Source organism: Thamnophis elegans, chromosome 4, assembly GCF_009769535.1.
Source record: "Thamnophis elegans isolate rThaEle1 chromosome 4, rThaEle1.pri, whole genome shotgun sequence".
Classification (NCBI taxonomy): domain Eukaryota; kingdom Metazoa; phylum Chordata; class Lepidosauria; order Squamata; family Colubridae; genus Thamnophis; species Thamnophis elegans.
Window position 1 is genome coordinate 86,149,507 of NC_045544.1, and position 13,380 is coordinate 86,162,886.

Genomic DNA, 13,380 nt, shown 5'->3' on the forward strand with positions numbered 1-13,380 from the left:
AAAGAGGAGAAAACAAAAGACAGCAGGTTTGAACAAACCGACAAATGCAGGTGGGTCAGGGGGAAGCCCTCCATCTTCCGAGAGATCTGAATCTCTTGCCGCATGTTCTTCTTCGCCAAAAACCGAAGGATGGTTGGAAGTGCCAGGGAGCTCATGTGACAACGAAGCCGAGAGATCACCATCCCTGCATCTGGAACCAGAGGAAGAAGCAGACCTGTGTGGGGTAGAGTGATTAGAAGACCTATGTTTAAGGGCCACTGCTATGCCACTTTCAATGGCCTCAGAAATTGTGTCTGCCATATCAGGTGAGTAAGAGCGGCGGGGGGGGGAGGAGAATCTTCCTCCTGATAGAGGGGCTCCTCATCCGGAGTGATGCTCCTGCCACTCTCAGATTCATCCCCACTGCAGGCGAAGTCGCCTGGGCCCCTGGCCTCCTCAGGCTGAATGATGGATGCAACAGGAGAGAGATCATCCTCTGACTCAGAGGATAAGTCAGGAGGGGGACTGGTCTGAAAAGGCCTTTGGGCCTGAAATAGATGGGGTTCAGTGTGATTAGTCTTGGCCTTGGCCTTGCATGGAGGAGTCTAGGTGGCACTGTCCCTGGCCTGTGGCTTGGTAATACCCCTCTGTGACTTCCTGGGGGCTTTGGGAGAGGGCTTCATGGGGGATGCTTCTGGGGCTGGTTTGCATTTGCGGGTCCCAGCAGAAGGGGTCTCATTGGAGGATAGAGGCATTTGTGGCTCAGGGGCAGGAGAAGAGGCCATGGACTGTACTCACGACTCGTTGAACACTTTCAAAATGGCCACCAGAGATCTTCATGCCAAAACAAAATGGCCGCTGAGGCTACAGAGCCTATGGGCAGGTGCCACGAGGTAGCCGAGGCCGCAAGGTAAGTGAGGGTGTCGAAGGTCCTGCGAGGCTGCGGAGGTTGAGAGGAGCAGCGGCGGCGTTGCGATGGGCGGGAACGCTGAGGAGCCATACCGGTGTGCAGCAGTGGTGGCGGTGCTTCCCGGTGATGGTGGCAGCTGCTGGCGGCTGTTCTGGGCTGCTGGAGGTTGTTGGTGGTCTTTGGCAGCGCTTGGAGTGGCTGCGGAACGAGGGAGAGGTCTGGAGCCCAGCAGAGGTAGCAGCGCAGACGGGGCCTCCAACAGCCATTGCAAAGAGGCGCTGCTTGCAGGCGCACCTCTTACTGGCAAGCTCAAGAGGCAGAAGCCTCAAAGGAGCCCTGGTGGGTCTCTCTGAAAAGCCCCGGGGCTAGTTGAGAGATTTAGTTCTGAGGAGCTATCCCCTGATTCCTTCCAATTTGGTGTAATTTAGATGAAATTAGAATAATATCCAATTAAATATAATTTAAATAATTATTAAAGTTGAGGAGAAAGCAGTTAGCACAGCCAGTTTGGATCGAACTGAGTCTGAAAATGTGGGAGGACACTCCTCTGGGGCAATGACATCACTTTGGTAGACTCAGTTCTATTGTTTACTGACTGAGTTAACCCATGCATGACCGCTGTCTCCACCAACGTTGGAGAATAACTTGTGAACTCCACATAGGCACCAGGAAGGGCATCTAGCCAGTAAATGCTCAGCTTCATCTAGTTGACCTGACACAACCCCGAATTAAGGAATTACATGTTCATACAAAGAAAAAAAATATAAGGAATGCTAGCATACAGAAATAAAATAAAATAATATCTTTTGAGGATAATAATAAGAGAGTTGTAGTTTAAGATCTTTTGAAAGAATATTGCAGAGAAGCAGAGCGGACGTCTTGGCAAGAATGGTGAGCTTTCACAGGGCTCTGTGTTAAGCCACCGTATTCTTCCTGACATGAGGTCCAATTGGACTCAATTGGATCCAAGCCGCCTTGGAGAGGTGGTGCAGGCAAAGGGGGAAGTTTCATCAATCACAGGGAGCCTGCAAACTCACTGTCTGATCCTGAAAAACTTCTCATCCTGATGCGGGATGGGGGGACTAGATGGCCATTAAACTGACTGGACCGAGGCTGTTACAGCTCTGATGAAAGAGCAATAAAGGAGATGAGCCAAAAACAGCGTGTGTGATCTGAGTGAACTATTCTTAATTTCCAAGTCCTGTTGAGGAATTTACCCCAGAAATTAACTTCTTTCCGAAAACGAAACTTTAAAAGAGAGGAGGTGGTCTTTATTCACCCCTGTAGAATGGTGGTGACTCAATACATGAGCTTCTGACAGATCCAAGCGAGGGAAAAGAATGTGTTTGGTAAAAACAGATCTTTAGCAGGTTGGAGTTCCAGGTGGCTTGTTTGTGATTATTTTGCCAGCTTTATGGATTCTTAAGCTTCTTAAGGTTTTGAAGAAGCAAATTTTAAAAAAAGTAGGTAGGTAGATAGAGGGATAGAGAGGGAGAGAAAGAGAGAGAAATACAGTAGGTAGGGAGAGAGAGAGGGTAGGTAGGTAGGTAGGTAGATAAAGGGATAGAGAGAGAAATAGAGAGAGAAAGAAATACAGTAGGTAGGTTGGTAGGTAGAGGGATAGAGAGAAATAGAGAGAAAGAGAAATACAGTTGATAGGTAGGGAGAGAGAGAGTAGGTAGGTACATAGGTAGATAGAGGGGGGGGAAGAGAGAAATACAATAGGTAGGGAGACAGAGAGAGTAGGTAGATACTCTTCTCTGTTGCCGCTCCGGCCCTATGGAATGAGCTACCCCCAGAGATCCAGACCCTACCCACTCTCATGGCCTTCCGAAAAGCTATCAAAACCTGGCTATTCCGGCAGGCCTGGGGCTGTTGACCTCTTGACTGAGGTGCAGCCCCACTTAGACTGGGTGCATGTTGTGTTTCTTTTAATCTGTTGTGTTTTACTTGCTTTTAATCTTTCTTAATATTCTTATTTCTGTAAGCTGCCCGGAGTCCTCCGGGATTGGGCAGCCTATAAATTCAATAAATAGAAATAGAAATAGATAGGTAGGTAGAGGGAGGGAGAGAGAGAGAGAGAAATACAGTAGGGAGGGAGGGAGGGAGATAGAGTAGGTAGGTAGGTAGATGTTTCCAGGTGTATTTATCCATGTGATGGAGAAGGAAATCACTGACAATCTGAAGCATCTAAGACTTGTTTCTGCTAGCACAGCACTTGATCAATGTAATTCTCATCAATCAGTTAAGGAGCTTTCCAAAAGGAAAAAAAAAGGTTTTGCACTCTGCAAACCTCCCAAAAATAGCCCGTTTTTCACATAAACAGGCCATTTTTTTTAAAAAAAAGGCATGGATAGCCTTGGGGGAGGGAGACTTGCAGGGTACTCTTGGGGGAGGGGGGGCAAAAATGAGCAAAAAAGCCTGTTTTTTGCAAAAATAGGCCTATTTTTTGTCAAAAAATTCCATGCATAACCTTATGGAGACTTATAGAGTGCTGCTGGGGGCAGGGGGGAGAGAAATGGCTGGTTTTTTGCTCATTTCTGCCCTCCCCAGCCCCCATCTCTCTGAAAGCCTCCATAAGGATATCTTTGGCCATTTTGGTGAAGGGGCAGGGCTTTGGAAGCAAAAAATGCTGTATTCAGTGTATAAGACGCACCCAGATTTTCAGCCTCTTTTTTGAGGAAAAAAAGTATGTCTTATACTCCAAAAAACTACGGTAGCATGGCAAGAACAGATAGAATAATGGCACATCTAATTAATCCATGAGCTGAGCTATGGCTCTGTGCTTTTGTAGTGTAAAATTCCTCCTTATTTTCAAAGAACCTTATTAATCTTACTCAATGGCTTTATTTCTTCTTCATTCCTGAATGTACCCAAATCTTCTGTAGTACTTTCTGATTTTTCTTCAAGTTTGCTATCATCTTCAAATGAGCTGTTCAAAATTTCATCAAAGTCTAGTGTTTCCTTCAAAGATTCTGCAGAAGATTCTGCAATATAATCGTCATCATTTTGGTAATATTTTCTATGATACTCCTTTTCATAGGGAATTCTCAGACAAATATTTATTTCAAATATTGGGGAATATTCCTCTTCTCCTTTTAGTTCCCTTTTCACTTCTTCTAGGATCTAAAGTCATATGAAAATATAACAAAAATTGAATATTCTTTTTTTTAAATCATGCAAATGGAACTAGAGAGTATTAAAAACAAAAGATTTTCAATCTAAAACAAGGAACAAATAAAGGCAGAAGAAAACAGCATTATTTTTGACTTGATACTAATCAATAGAGAAGACTATATTATGATAATGTGCTTTTGAATCTGTTGTAAAGCATAAAAAGATGTTTGAGAAATATGGAAAATGTAATTAATCTTCATAAGTTTTTTTCATAAGGAACCATGAAATGATTTTGTATTTAAAGGCAAGATTTTGTCTTTAAAGGTATAACAATAAATAGCTTTCAGCATGTATTTAAACTTAAATTTTAAAAATTAAATTTAATCATTATTATATTGAATTTTAAGATAAATATGAAATATTGGATAATCTGTGTTGTAAGATACCTTCATTTAGAAATCAATTCACCTTATCTATATCACTGACAGTAACAATTTCACGTTGTGCTTCTGATTTCTTTGAACGGTGCAATAATTTCCGAGTATCTTCAAAATGCTCATTTTCATATACCCACTGGCATCTATTTTCAGTCAATAACCCAAGTGCTTTATCAATTGTATCTTTATATGCTCTGCATATGTGAAAAAATAGGGGAAAATCCTAATTTATATTTTAAATAGCATAATTCATTTTAATAACTGACAATACCGCAAAGTATACATCAAGATGCTGTGGCAGTACTAGGAAATAGTAGGGATGTAGCAGTACTAGGAGATAGAATAGACAACTCCCAGAATTCTCCAGTCAGAAGGGGCTCACAAATAATGAAGGCAGAGGAGGTGAACCATCTTGAACCATGCACACATGTGAGAGATATTATAGCTTAGTTATAGATATTTTCTTTTTACCAGAATAAAGCTAGCACATGTAACTCAAGAGACAAAAAGGAGCAATAAATTATTATTCATTTACTTAATTATACACTATATCCATTTTTATTTAAAATATAAATACTTGGTGCTTTACTTATGTTCTATAAGCGTTTACTCCAAGAATTGTTTTATAATTTTTATAATAAGTAACCCAAGTTTAAAAATAAAGGAAATATAACAGTAACAATAATACTAAATAATAATAAGGAATCTAAAACAGAATTTTATAAACAATATTATTAAATAAGAGGAAGTGTTTTAATCATGAAATAGGCAAAACTAACCTCATAAGGCTTTCATTTGTCTTCCTTTTTGAAATTGTCATATTACTGGAACCTTTAAATATCTCCCAAAGAGTATTTAAGGCATTGTTTACCAATCTGCGAAGGAATTCTTGAAAGATTCTATCTACAAGCTTAACAAACTTAGAAAAGCGTTCCATAATATGCCGCCATTCAGCTATCTCAAAGTATTTTGGTTTCTCTTTGAAATCATGCAGTGGATGCTGAAAAAGTGTTTCTGCTCCCTTCATTTTTGCCACCTACAGCATTATGAAATAATAAATTTGCACAAGTAATAAATATATACAGTATTTTTTCATCATTTAGACATTTTGTATTATTTACTTTTTATCTCACTTTTTTCAACAAGGAAAACAAAGTTTGAAGACATTTCATATATAAGAATTTCTTATCAGAATTGCCGTATAGCAAAAAGGGTGGTGGTAGTAGTGAATAACAACTGCAACCACAGCCTTGACTATTGAAAATTGACTAAGTTTGACCACAATATCAGATATCTATGAAACTCTTATAGAAGACAAATAGGACTGGACTGAAAACCAACCTTACTTTGAAAAGGAGTCCAGAACCTCTAAGAATCAGGAATTTCTAATGAACTTCTAACATAACAAGACAGTCCAATAAAGAATATTATGGTAGAAATTATACTCCACAATCCATTGATATAGAAAATTGGCAGCATTGCAGTTGCTTGTATATGAAATTAACAAGTTGGAGAGAAAAATTATCTATCACATTTTAGAACTCCTCGTGTAATTACAGCACAGAGATCAAAATATTGGGAAATTCATATCAATTGAAGATGAAATACCCAGATGTTTAAAAATAAAGAGATTGATGATAAGATTGAGAATTCATATCAATTTTCTATAAATCCTATGAATCAACAATGGGAGGGATGAAATATGAAAATAAACTTTCCAAATTGAAGGCCTTCAAAGAGCTAGTAGGTTTTGCTGTGGCTGCTCCACGGAAAGTACTGGAATGGGAAAGAGAAATACTATAGTATGCAAATAGTGGACACATTTTATTTGACAACTATAGCTAGGACCTAATCATAACTGACACAATTAGAATATGTTAATCATAGAACATGAGTTATTCAAATTAACATAAGAATAATAAAGGATAAAAAGTTCCAGTGTATATGAAAAATATATGATTATACAGGCTGGATTCTTGAGCCATTAAATGATAGGGAAATATGTACCCTGAGTAAAGGTGAGTCAACTGCAGTTTCTTCAAAAATATAAGCAATTATGCTCTGATGGAAAGCAGTGTCTGTGAAATAGACATCATATATGCAAGCGATATGGAAATGGTGAAAACTTATTAAGTCATGATCAGAATGATCATAGTTTGGAACATCTTGTTAGATGATCCTGATCTTATTGTTGAAGACTATGTAAGGGAAGCAAAGATCTGATATTAAGAGAGGACCTCTAATGCAACAGAATCATCCATAGGTCATGTCATGGAAAACCTGAAGTTTTTCCAGCATGACTAAAAGGTTATATTCTTTCAGAAAGTAATGGTGGTAAAGAACATCCACACTGGTGTGCTAAGTGCTGGTGATATCGACCACCATCAAGTCCTTTTGTATTTTAAATTTATTTTATATACATTTGTATATGTAGTTAGTTGTAGTTATATGTATACAGTTAGAACAATTAATCAGTGATAAAAAGTTCCAGTGTATATGAAAAATATATGATTATACAGGCTGGATTCTTGAGCCAAGAGACTTGCCTCTAGAAGTTGTAGGTGTTCCAACACTGGAGGTTTTTAAGAAGCGATTGAACCACCATTTCTCTGAAATGGGAAACATTTTTCTGCTTGAGCAGCTGGCTGGACTAGAAGACTTCCAAGGCCCCTTCCAACTCTGTTATTCAGTTATATTTTTACGTACTTTTTTATACGTATACTCTATGCCTGATTTTAATTTTATCAACGAGAGATATAGAGAGATGCATTGGTCATTGTTGCTGAAGTGTTAGATTACTACACTATTCAATGCACTAAGAAGATAAATGAATAAGATGATGTTTATGGTCCTTTCAAATGCAGAGATTTCTGTGGTCCTTTTAACTCCAGAAAATATGGTTTTTAGTTACTTCCGAACCAAAACTAGAACTAATTCATCAGAAATATCTTGTATCCTCAAGAGAGAAAATAGTATATGTAAGCATCTAATTTCAAAATCATGCATTAGTCTGCTAAGAATGTTAAAAGGAGAGTAAGATAATTATGATCAGATAGTAAAATATATTGTTCATCATTACTTCCTCCATCAGATTAGAAAAAATAATTGTTATACTTACTGAGAGTTAAAAGTCTTAACAATATAACATAAGAAAAATATTAAAGTATATTGGAAATATATTCAAGTATGAACATATTCAAGATAAAAATGCAAAGAAAATATACAAATACATTAATTACCTTTAAAAAGCAGGTTTTAATTACTTTAATTACTTTATCTTTAAAAGCTTGGATTTGAGATAAAGAATGTTGACTTTGTTGATATTGTTCCTCACAAAATTTATCCAATGTGTATGTATAAGACTTATTTATCTAAAAATAAAAGAAAAATATTATAAGCAACTACAATTTTCCTGAAACAGAATGTCACGGCGGCCTCCCTCAGTAACCAAGAAAGAAACCACTCAACTCCATTTTGCAGAATTAAGAGTACTTTTACTAGTCATAAGTAGATAGCAGCTAGACAAAGCAAGATCTGAGGCAAAAGCGCGCGGAATCATAGATATCAATATGTGACCCAACCCCTTCCCCTTGGTAACCCCATCCCATAGCCCAATCGGTACACCCCACAGGTGTCATGTGGGAGACATCTTCAAAAAGCATCATCAGGCTGGTATGCCGGACAGTTGGCCTTGGCAGCAAATCCTCTATCTGCAACATGCACAGTAGATGGTGAGAACAACTCCCTTCTTACAGTCACTCCTGCACCGAACACTTCCCCACCCAAATACCATGCCCCCCCTCCCTGTTTCAATGGCAGCCGAAAGCAAGCAGCAAAACAGAGGCTGACACAGATACAAATTCTTATGTATTTTTCTCATTCATCTGCATAAGAATACATATTGGCACATCAACAATAAAATGTAAATAGTGAACAGTACACACACATGCAAATATACTTATTAATGTATCACAGTTGATATAGCTGCTAACAGATTTTCCTAAATTGCATTAATGGGCAGTCAAAACTTGAGATGCAATTTTTTTAAAATCAGGGAGCAAGTAGAAGGAAAATGTGGCCTTAAATCCCCAGTTTGAAATGTTGTCCATCTGAATGAATTTATTTAATATTAGACCTGTCACTTGCTGACCCTCAGATGCAAAACTCATCAATACAAAATATGATGCCTCCAGATATCTAGATATCTTGCGCCTTTACGACCTCTCCGAGGTAGTGGATCCAGGAGGGCTCCTTGGTTCACCGAGGAACTCCGGGAGATGAACCGCCAAAAGAGACGCCTAGAGCGCCGCTGGATGGCTAGTAACTCTGAATCTGACCAAGCACTGATGAGAGCCTATATCAGGACCTATCTCATGGCGATACGGGCGGCAAAATGTGCGCATTTTTCCGCTCTTATTGCATCCGCAGAATCCCGCCCAGCCGCCTTGTTTAGAATAGCCTGCTCCCTCTTGAAAGGGAGGGATGCGGACGACCATTTACAGGATAGAGCTGAGGAATTTGTCCAGTTTTTGTTGGATAAAGTCACTCGGATTCGGACGGACCTGGACTCCAATTGTACGGTACCAGCCGAGGTACCGGGGGAAGGTCTTGAGCGGATTTTATGGAGCGAATTTCAACTTGTCACCCCTGAGGAAGTGGACAAGGCCATGGGAGTGGTGAGTGCCTCCACCTGTATTCTGGGCCCATGCCCCTCCTGGCTGGTCTCGGCCAGCAGGAAGGTGACACGTGGCTGGCTCTAGATGATTGTTAACACATCTCTCCGGGAGAGGATGCAGTGGTGAGACCCCTCCTGAAGAAACCTTCTCTGGACCCAGCCATTCTGAATAACTATCGTCCAGTCTCCAACCTCCCTTTCATAGGGAAGGTTGTTGAGAAGGTGGCGGCCTTTCAACTCCGATGGACCTTGGATGAAGCTGATTATCTGGATCCCTTTCAGTCGGGTTTCAGGCCTGGTTACAGCACGGAAACTGCTTTGGTCACGCTGATCGATGATCTCTGGTGAGCCAGGGATAGGGGTCACTCCTCTATCCTAGTGCTTCTTGACCTCTCAGCAGCCTTCCATACCATCGACCATGGTATCCTTCTGCAACGGTTGCGAGAGGTGGGAGTGGGAGGCACCGTCCTGCGGTGGTTCTCCTCCTACCTCTCGGACAGGTCGCAGTCGGTGCCAATCAATTACGGGGTGCCGCAGGGTTCGGTCCTGTCCCCCCTCCTATTTAACATCTACATGAAGCCACTGGGTGAGATCATACGCCGGCACAGGATAAAATACCACCAATACGCGGATGATACACAATTGTATCTGTCCGCCCCGTGCCAACTCAGCGAAGCAGTAGAAGTGATGTGCCAGTGCCTGGAGGCTGTCAGGGTCTGGATGGGAGCGAACAAGCTTGCACTCAATCCCGACAAGACCGAGTGGCTATTGATGCTCCCTCCCAAGGATGGTCCAGCTATTCCATCTCTTAACCTGGGGGGCGAAACTATATGCCCCTCAGAGCGGGTTCGCAATTTGGGAGTCCTCCTGGATCCGCAGCTGACATTAGAACATTATTTGTCAGCTGTGACCAGGGGGGCCTTTGCCCAGGTTCGCCTGGTGCACCAGTTGCGACCCTATCTGGACCGGGAGGCCCTTCGGATGGTCACTCACGCCCTTGTCACCTCAAGACTGGATTACTGTAATGCGCTCTACATGGGGCTGCCCTTGAAGAGTGTTCGAAGACTGCAGCTGGTCCAGAATGCAGCCACGTGAGCGATAGTGGGGGTACCTAGGTACACCCACGTTACACCTATCCTCCGCGAGCTGCACTAGCTTCCCATTGGTCTCCAGACACATTTCAAAGTGCTAGTCGTTACTTTTAAAGCCCTACATAGTTTAGGACCTGGTCACTGTTCCTTCTAAGGTGCGTGCGGCGTTGTTCACCACACTGGTGGGCTGCTCATGTGTCCTTGCCTAATCAAAAGGAAAACACCAGACGAAATTCCTTGGGATGAGCAAAAGCCTCGAAGGATCCTCGAAGGGCTCTTTTATTAGAAAAAGTTAGTTACAGCGTCATAATCACACATGGCACAAGTAAGCTAATGAAAAGTTCACAGCATTCCAGAAATAAACCAATAGAAAGTCACATCATGGCAAAGGGTGGGCAAAGGGGGGCAAAAGGGGGAACAGAAGATTTCAAGCTGCATGGCATTGGGAGGGGGAGAGAGGAAACAGAAAGCTATAGCACAGCATAGGGGGGGAGGAAGGGCATGTGTGGGAGTAGGCTCACACAGTTCTTGTTACAAAAGGCTGCATAGTGAGTTATGACCGTTAGGCAATGTTTTTGCATCCCTGTGTATGTGTGTTTCAGACAGCCGAAGCTGTCCTGCACGCAAACATCCAGAATGAATTCCAACATCTCCTCTGTTTTTGTTTTAAAAAGCAGCGTCTCCCTCTTCGTCGCTGGGCATGCGGAAGGGATCTTTCCCCATGAAAGGGGTTGCCTGTTCATGTAACTCCATGTGGTTGACAATGTGAATTTTCTTCTGTGGAGCCAAGCTAGAGAGTATATTCTTGCACATTGCAAATAAAGAGGGTACACATTGAATACAGCAGCACAACAGTATCAGCAAAGCAACAAGGGTTATAATGGTCTTGACAGTATTTCCCAACCAGCTAAAATTAGGTAGCCAAGAGGTCAGCCAATCCCACAAGGAGTCCGAGGCCTTATATGTCTGTCTAACTGTTTGAACAATATCATGTAATTTTTCCACACTGGTTTCAATTTCTCCGGACTGGTTCAAATAATGACAACAGGTAGCATTCAACCAAACACATAGGCCTCCTTCCTTGCTTAACAAGTAATCCAAAGCTAATCTATGTTGAGTTAAAATTCCAGCTAAAGAGTCAACTTCTGCCTGCAGGGCTTGTAGCCCAAATATCGTGGTGTTAGCTAGGGTTTCCATTTGAGCAGATAAGATACGCAGTTGTTTAATGTTCCATGCGACACCCAAGAGTGGTAGGGCTATAGCAATAAATCTTTCACCTTCTGTCAGATAGGTATTGTCAGGATCATAACCTAAAGCTGGATTGATTGCTTTCTTTTGTCTGGCCCACCCAAATTGTTTCTCCCAGGCACTATCGGGTTGAGACATGGGATGTGCTGAGATTCCGGCAGGTGCCAGAGTTCCAATAGTGCAAGTACCATTCCATACAGGGGGCAACACCTTCCCAGCCCAATGACCACAAAGCCAGTACAGGCCAGGTGGTAACCCATACAAATAATACCCATGATGGCCCCAGATTTGTTCCTGTACTCTGTTAAAGGCAACCATCCCTCTCCTGTTAGAGAATAAATCTATGACTATACTATCTTCTTTTCTACACTTAAAATGCTCAGGTAATGATAAGTGTGAACAATCGTAGCCAGTTTCTGTAATTTTGAAAGTAGCATTGCAGTGGGGATAATCCCCAACAGAAAAGCGGGGCAAAGGGATTTGCTTGGTGATACCACCAATAGTTACTGCTTCATAACCTTCATGCGAGACATTCCACCATGTAATGCAGATGGGGGCAAGAGGGGGTAAAACCCGATGTGTCAAAATATACTGGGCAGAATCGTAGATAGTATGTGCACGATTACTTTTTGTGGAATATAGTACAGTAACATTCCAGCCTGTGAGGTTTAAAGTTCCAGAGGCTAGAATGGGCCAGCCCTGCATGTTAGAGGCAGGGCCATGCGTACAAACCCAGGAATCAGACAGATTGTTAATACGGGTAAGGTTATGTATAAGAAGATGAAACTCATTTACATGCCAATCCATTGTGCGTTTGGGCCGATGATGTGGGGTGGAGACATCCTTTGCCCCAGCAGGAACTGCCTGACATTCCCCAACCCAGATAAGCAAAAACAAAATGACCATCAATAAAGCAAAGATAATCATGTGATGTGAAAATGGTCTGCAGTCCAAAGGCTTGGAAACTTCCTCCGGGGGAGTGGAAGGTGGAGGGTGCTCTGCCCTGTTCTCCAGGTCAGAGACAGAGACAGCCTCAAGCTGTGGTTCCTGCTGGTTGGTCATGGTCAGGCGGCTTCTGTGTTTGTGTAGGTGGTTGTGTAGGTGGTTTTGGCAAATATGGTCTTACGTGCCGTCCTGGGATCCAAAGAACCTTGTCTTTCAGTTGGATGGCAGCATAGCCCCTTCCCCAGGTAATCAGGTCAGCAGGTCCTCGCCACGTCAGGTCAGGCAAGCAGCGATAGTAGACAGGTGGTCGAAGAGTGTCAGCAGAAGGTGGAGCTGCGAAATGACGAGTTGCTGCTGAGGAAGGCGGCTGACCGGTGAGATTTAAAATGTTTAATGTATAGAGACAAAGATTAAGAATGTTTTGCAAAGCTGGGAGGCTAGGGGGTGCTTTCCCCTGTGTTTCAATGTAGCGATCAAGGGCATGCTTAAGAGTCTGATTAGCGCGCTCAACCATTGCCTGTCCTTGGCTGTTATATGGAATGCCGAATTTGTGCACAATGTCCCATTGCTGCAAAAAGCAGCAAATGCTGCACTAGTATAAGCGGGCCCATTGTCTGTTTTTATCTCTTTTGGGCGTCCCAGCGATGCGAAGGTTCGAATGCAGTGGTTGATAACATGTTTTGTGGCTTCTCCCCTTTGTGGGGTAGCAAACAAGAAGCCAGAGAATGTATCTATGATTACATGTAGATACTTCCAAGGAGCAAAGGATGCATATTGAGTTACATCCATTTGCCAAATTTGGCAACATTCTGTCCCTCTGGGATTAACTCCCATAGGGAGGGAATGAGATTGCCGACTACAATTTGGGCATTGTTGAATGATTGCAGATGCCCCCGCTGACGTAAGGCCAAATTGTTTTATGAGCGCTTTTTTGTTCTGATGAAAGTAAGAATGGCTTTCCCATGGTGTGATAGCAGA

General features: G+C 42.1%; 1 protein-coding gene across 1 annotated transcript in view; it reads right to left on the minus strand.

The window, feature by feature from the left end:
• DNAH14 (dynein axonemal heavy chain 14) overlaps positions 1 to 13,380 on the minus strand; it is a 227,018-nt gene that overhangs the window by 197,364 nt on the left and 16,274 nt on the right. Inside the window, exons 7-11 of the mRNA XM_032216059.1 lie at positions 7,683 to 7,814; positions 5,223 to 5,479; positions 4,475 to 4,586; positions 3,727 to 4,015; positions 39 to 214 (exon numbers count right to left, since the gene is read on the minus strand). Of these exons, the coding sequence (XP_032071950.1) occupies positions 39 to 214; positions 3,727 to 4,015; positions 4,475 to 4,586; positions 5,223 to 5,479; positions 7,683 to 7,814 (966 nt within the window). The remainder of the gene's footprint in view (positions 1 to 38; positions 215 to 3,726; positions 4,016 to 4,474; positions 4,587 to 5,222; positions 5,480 to 7,682; positions 7,815 to 13,380) is intronic.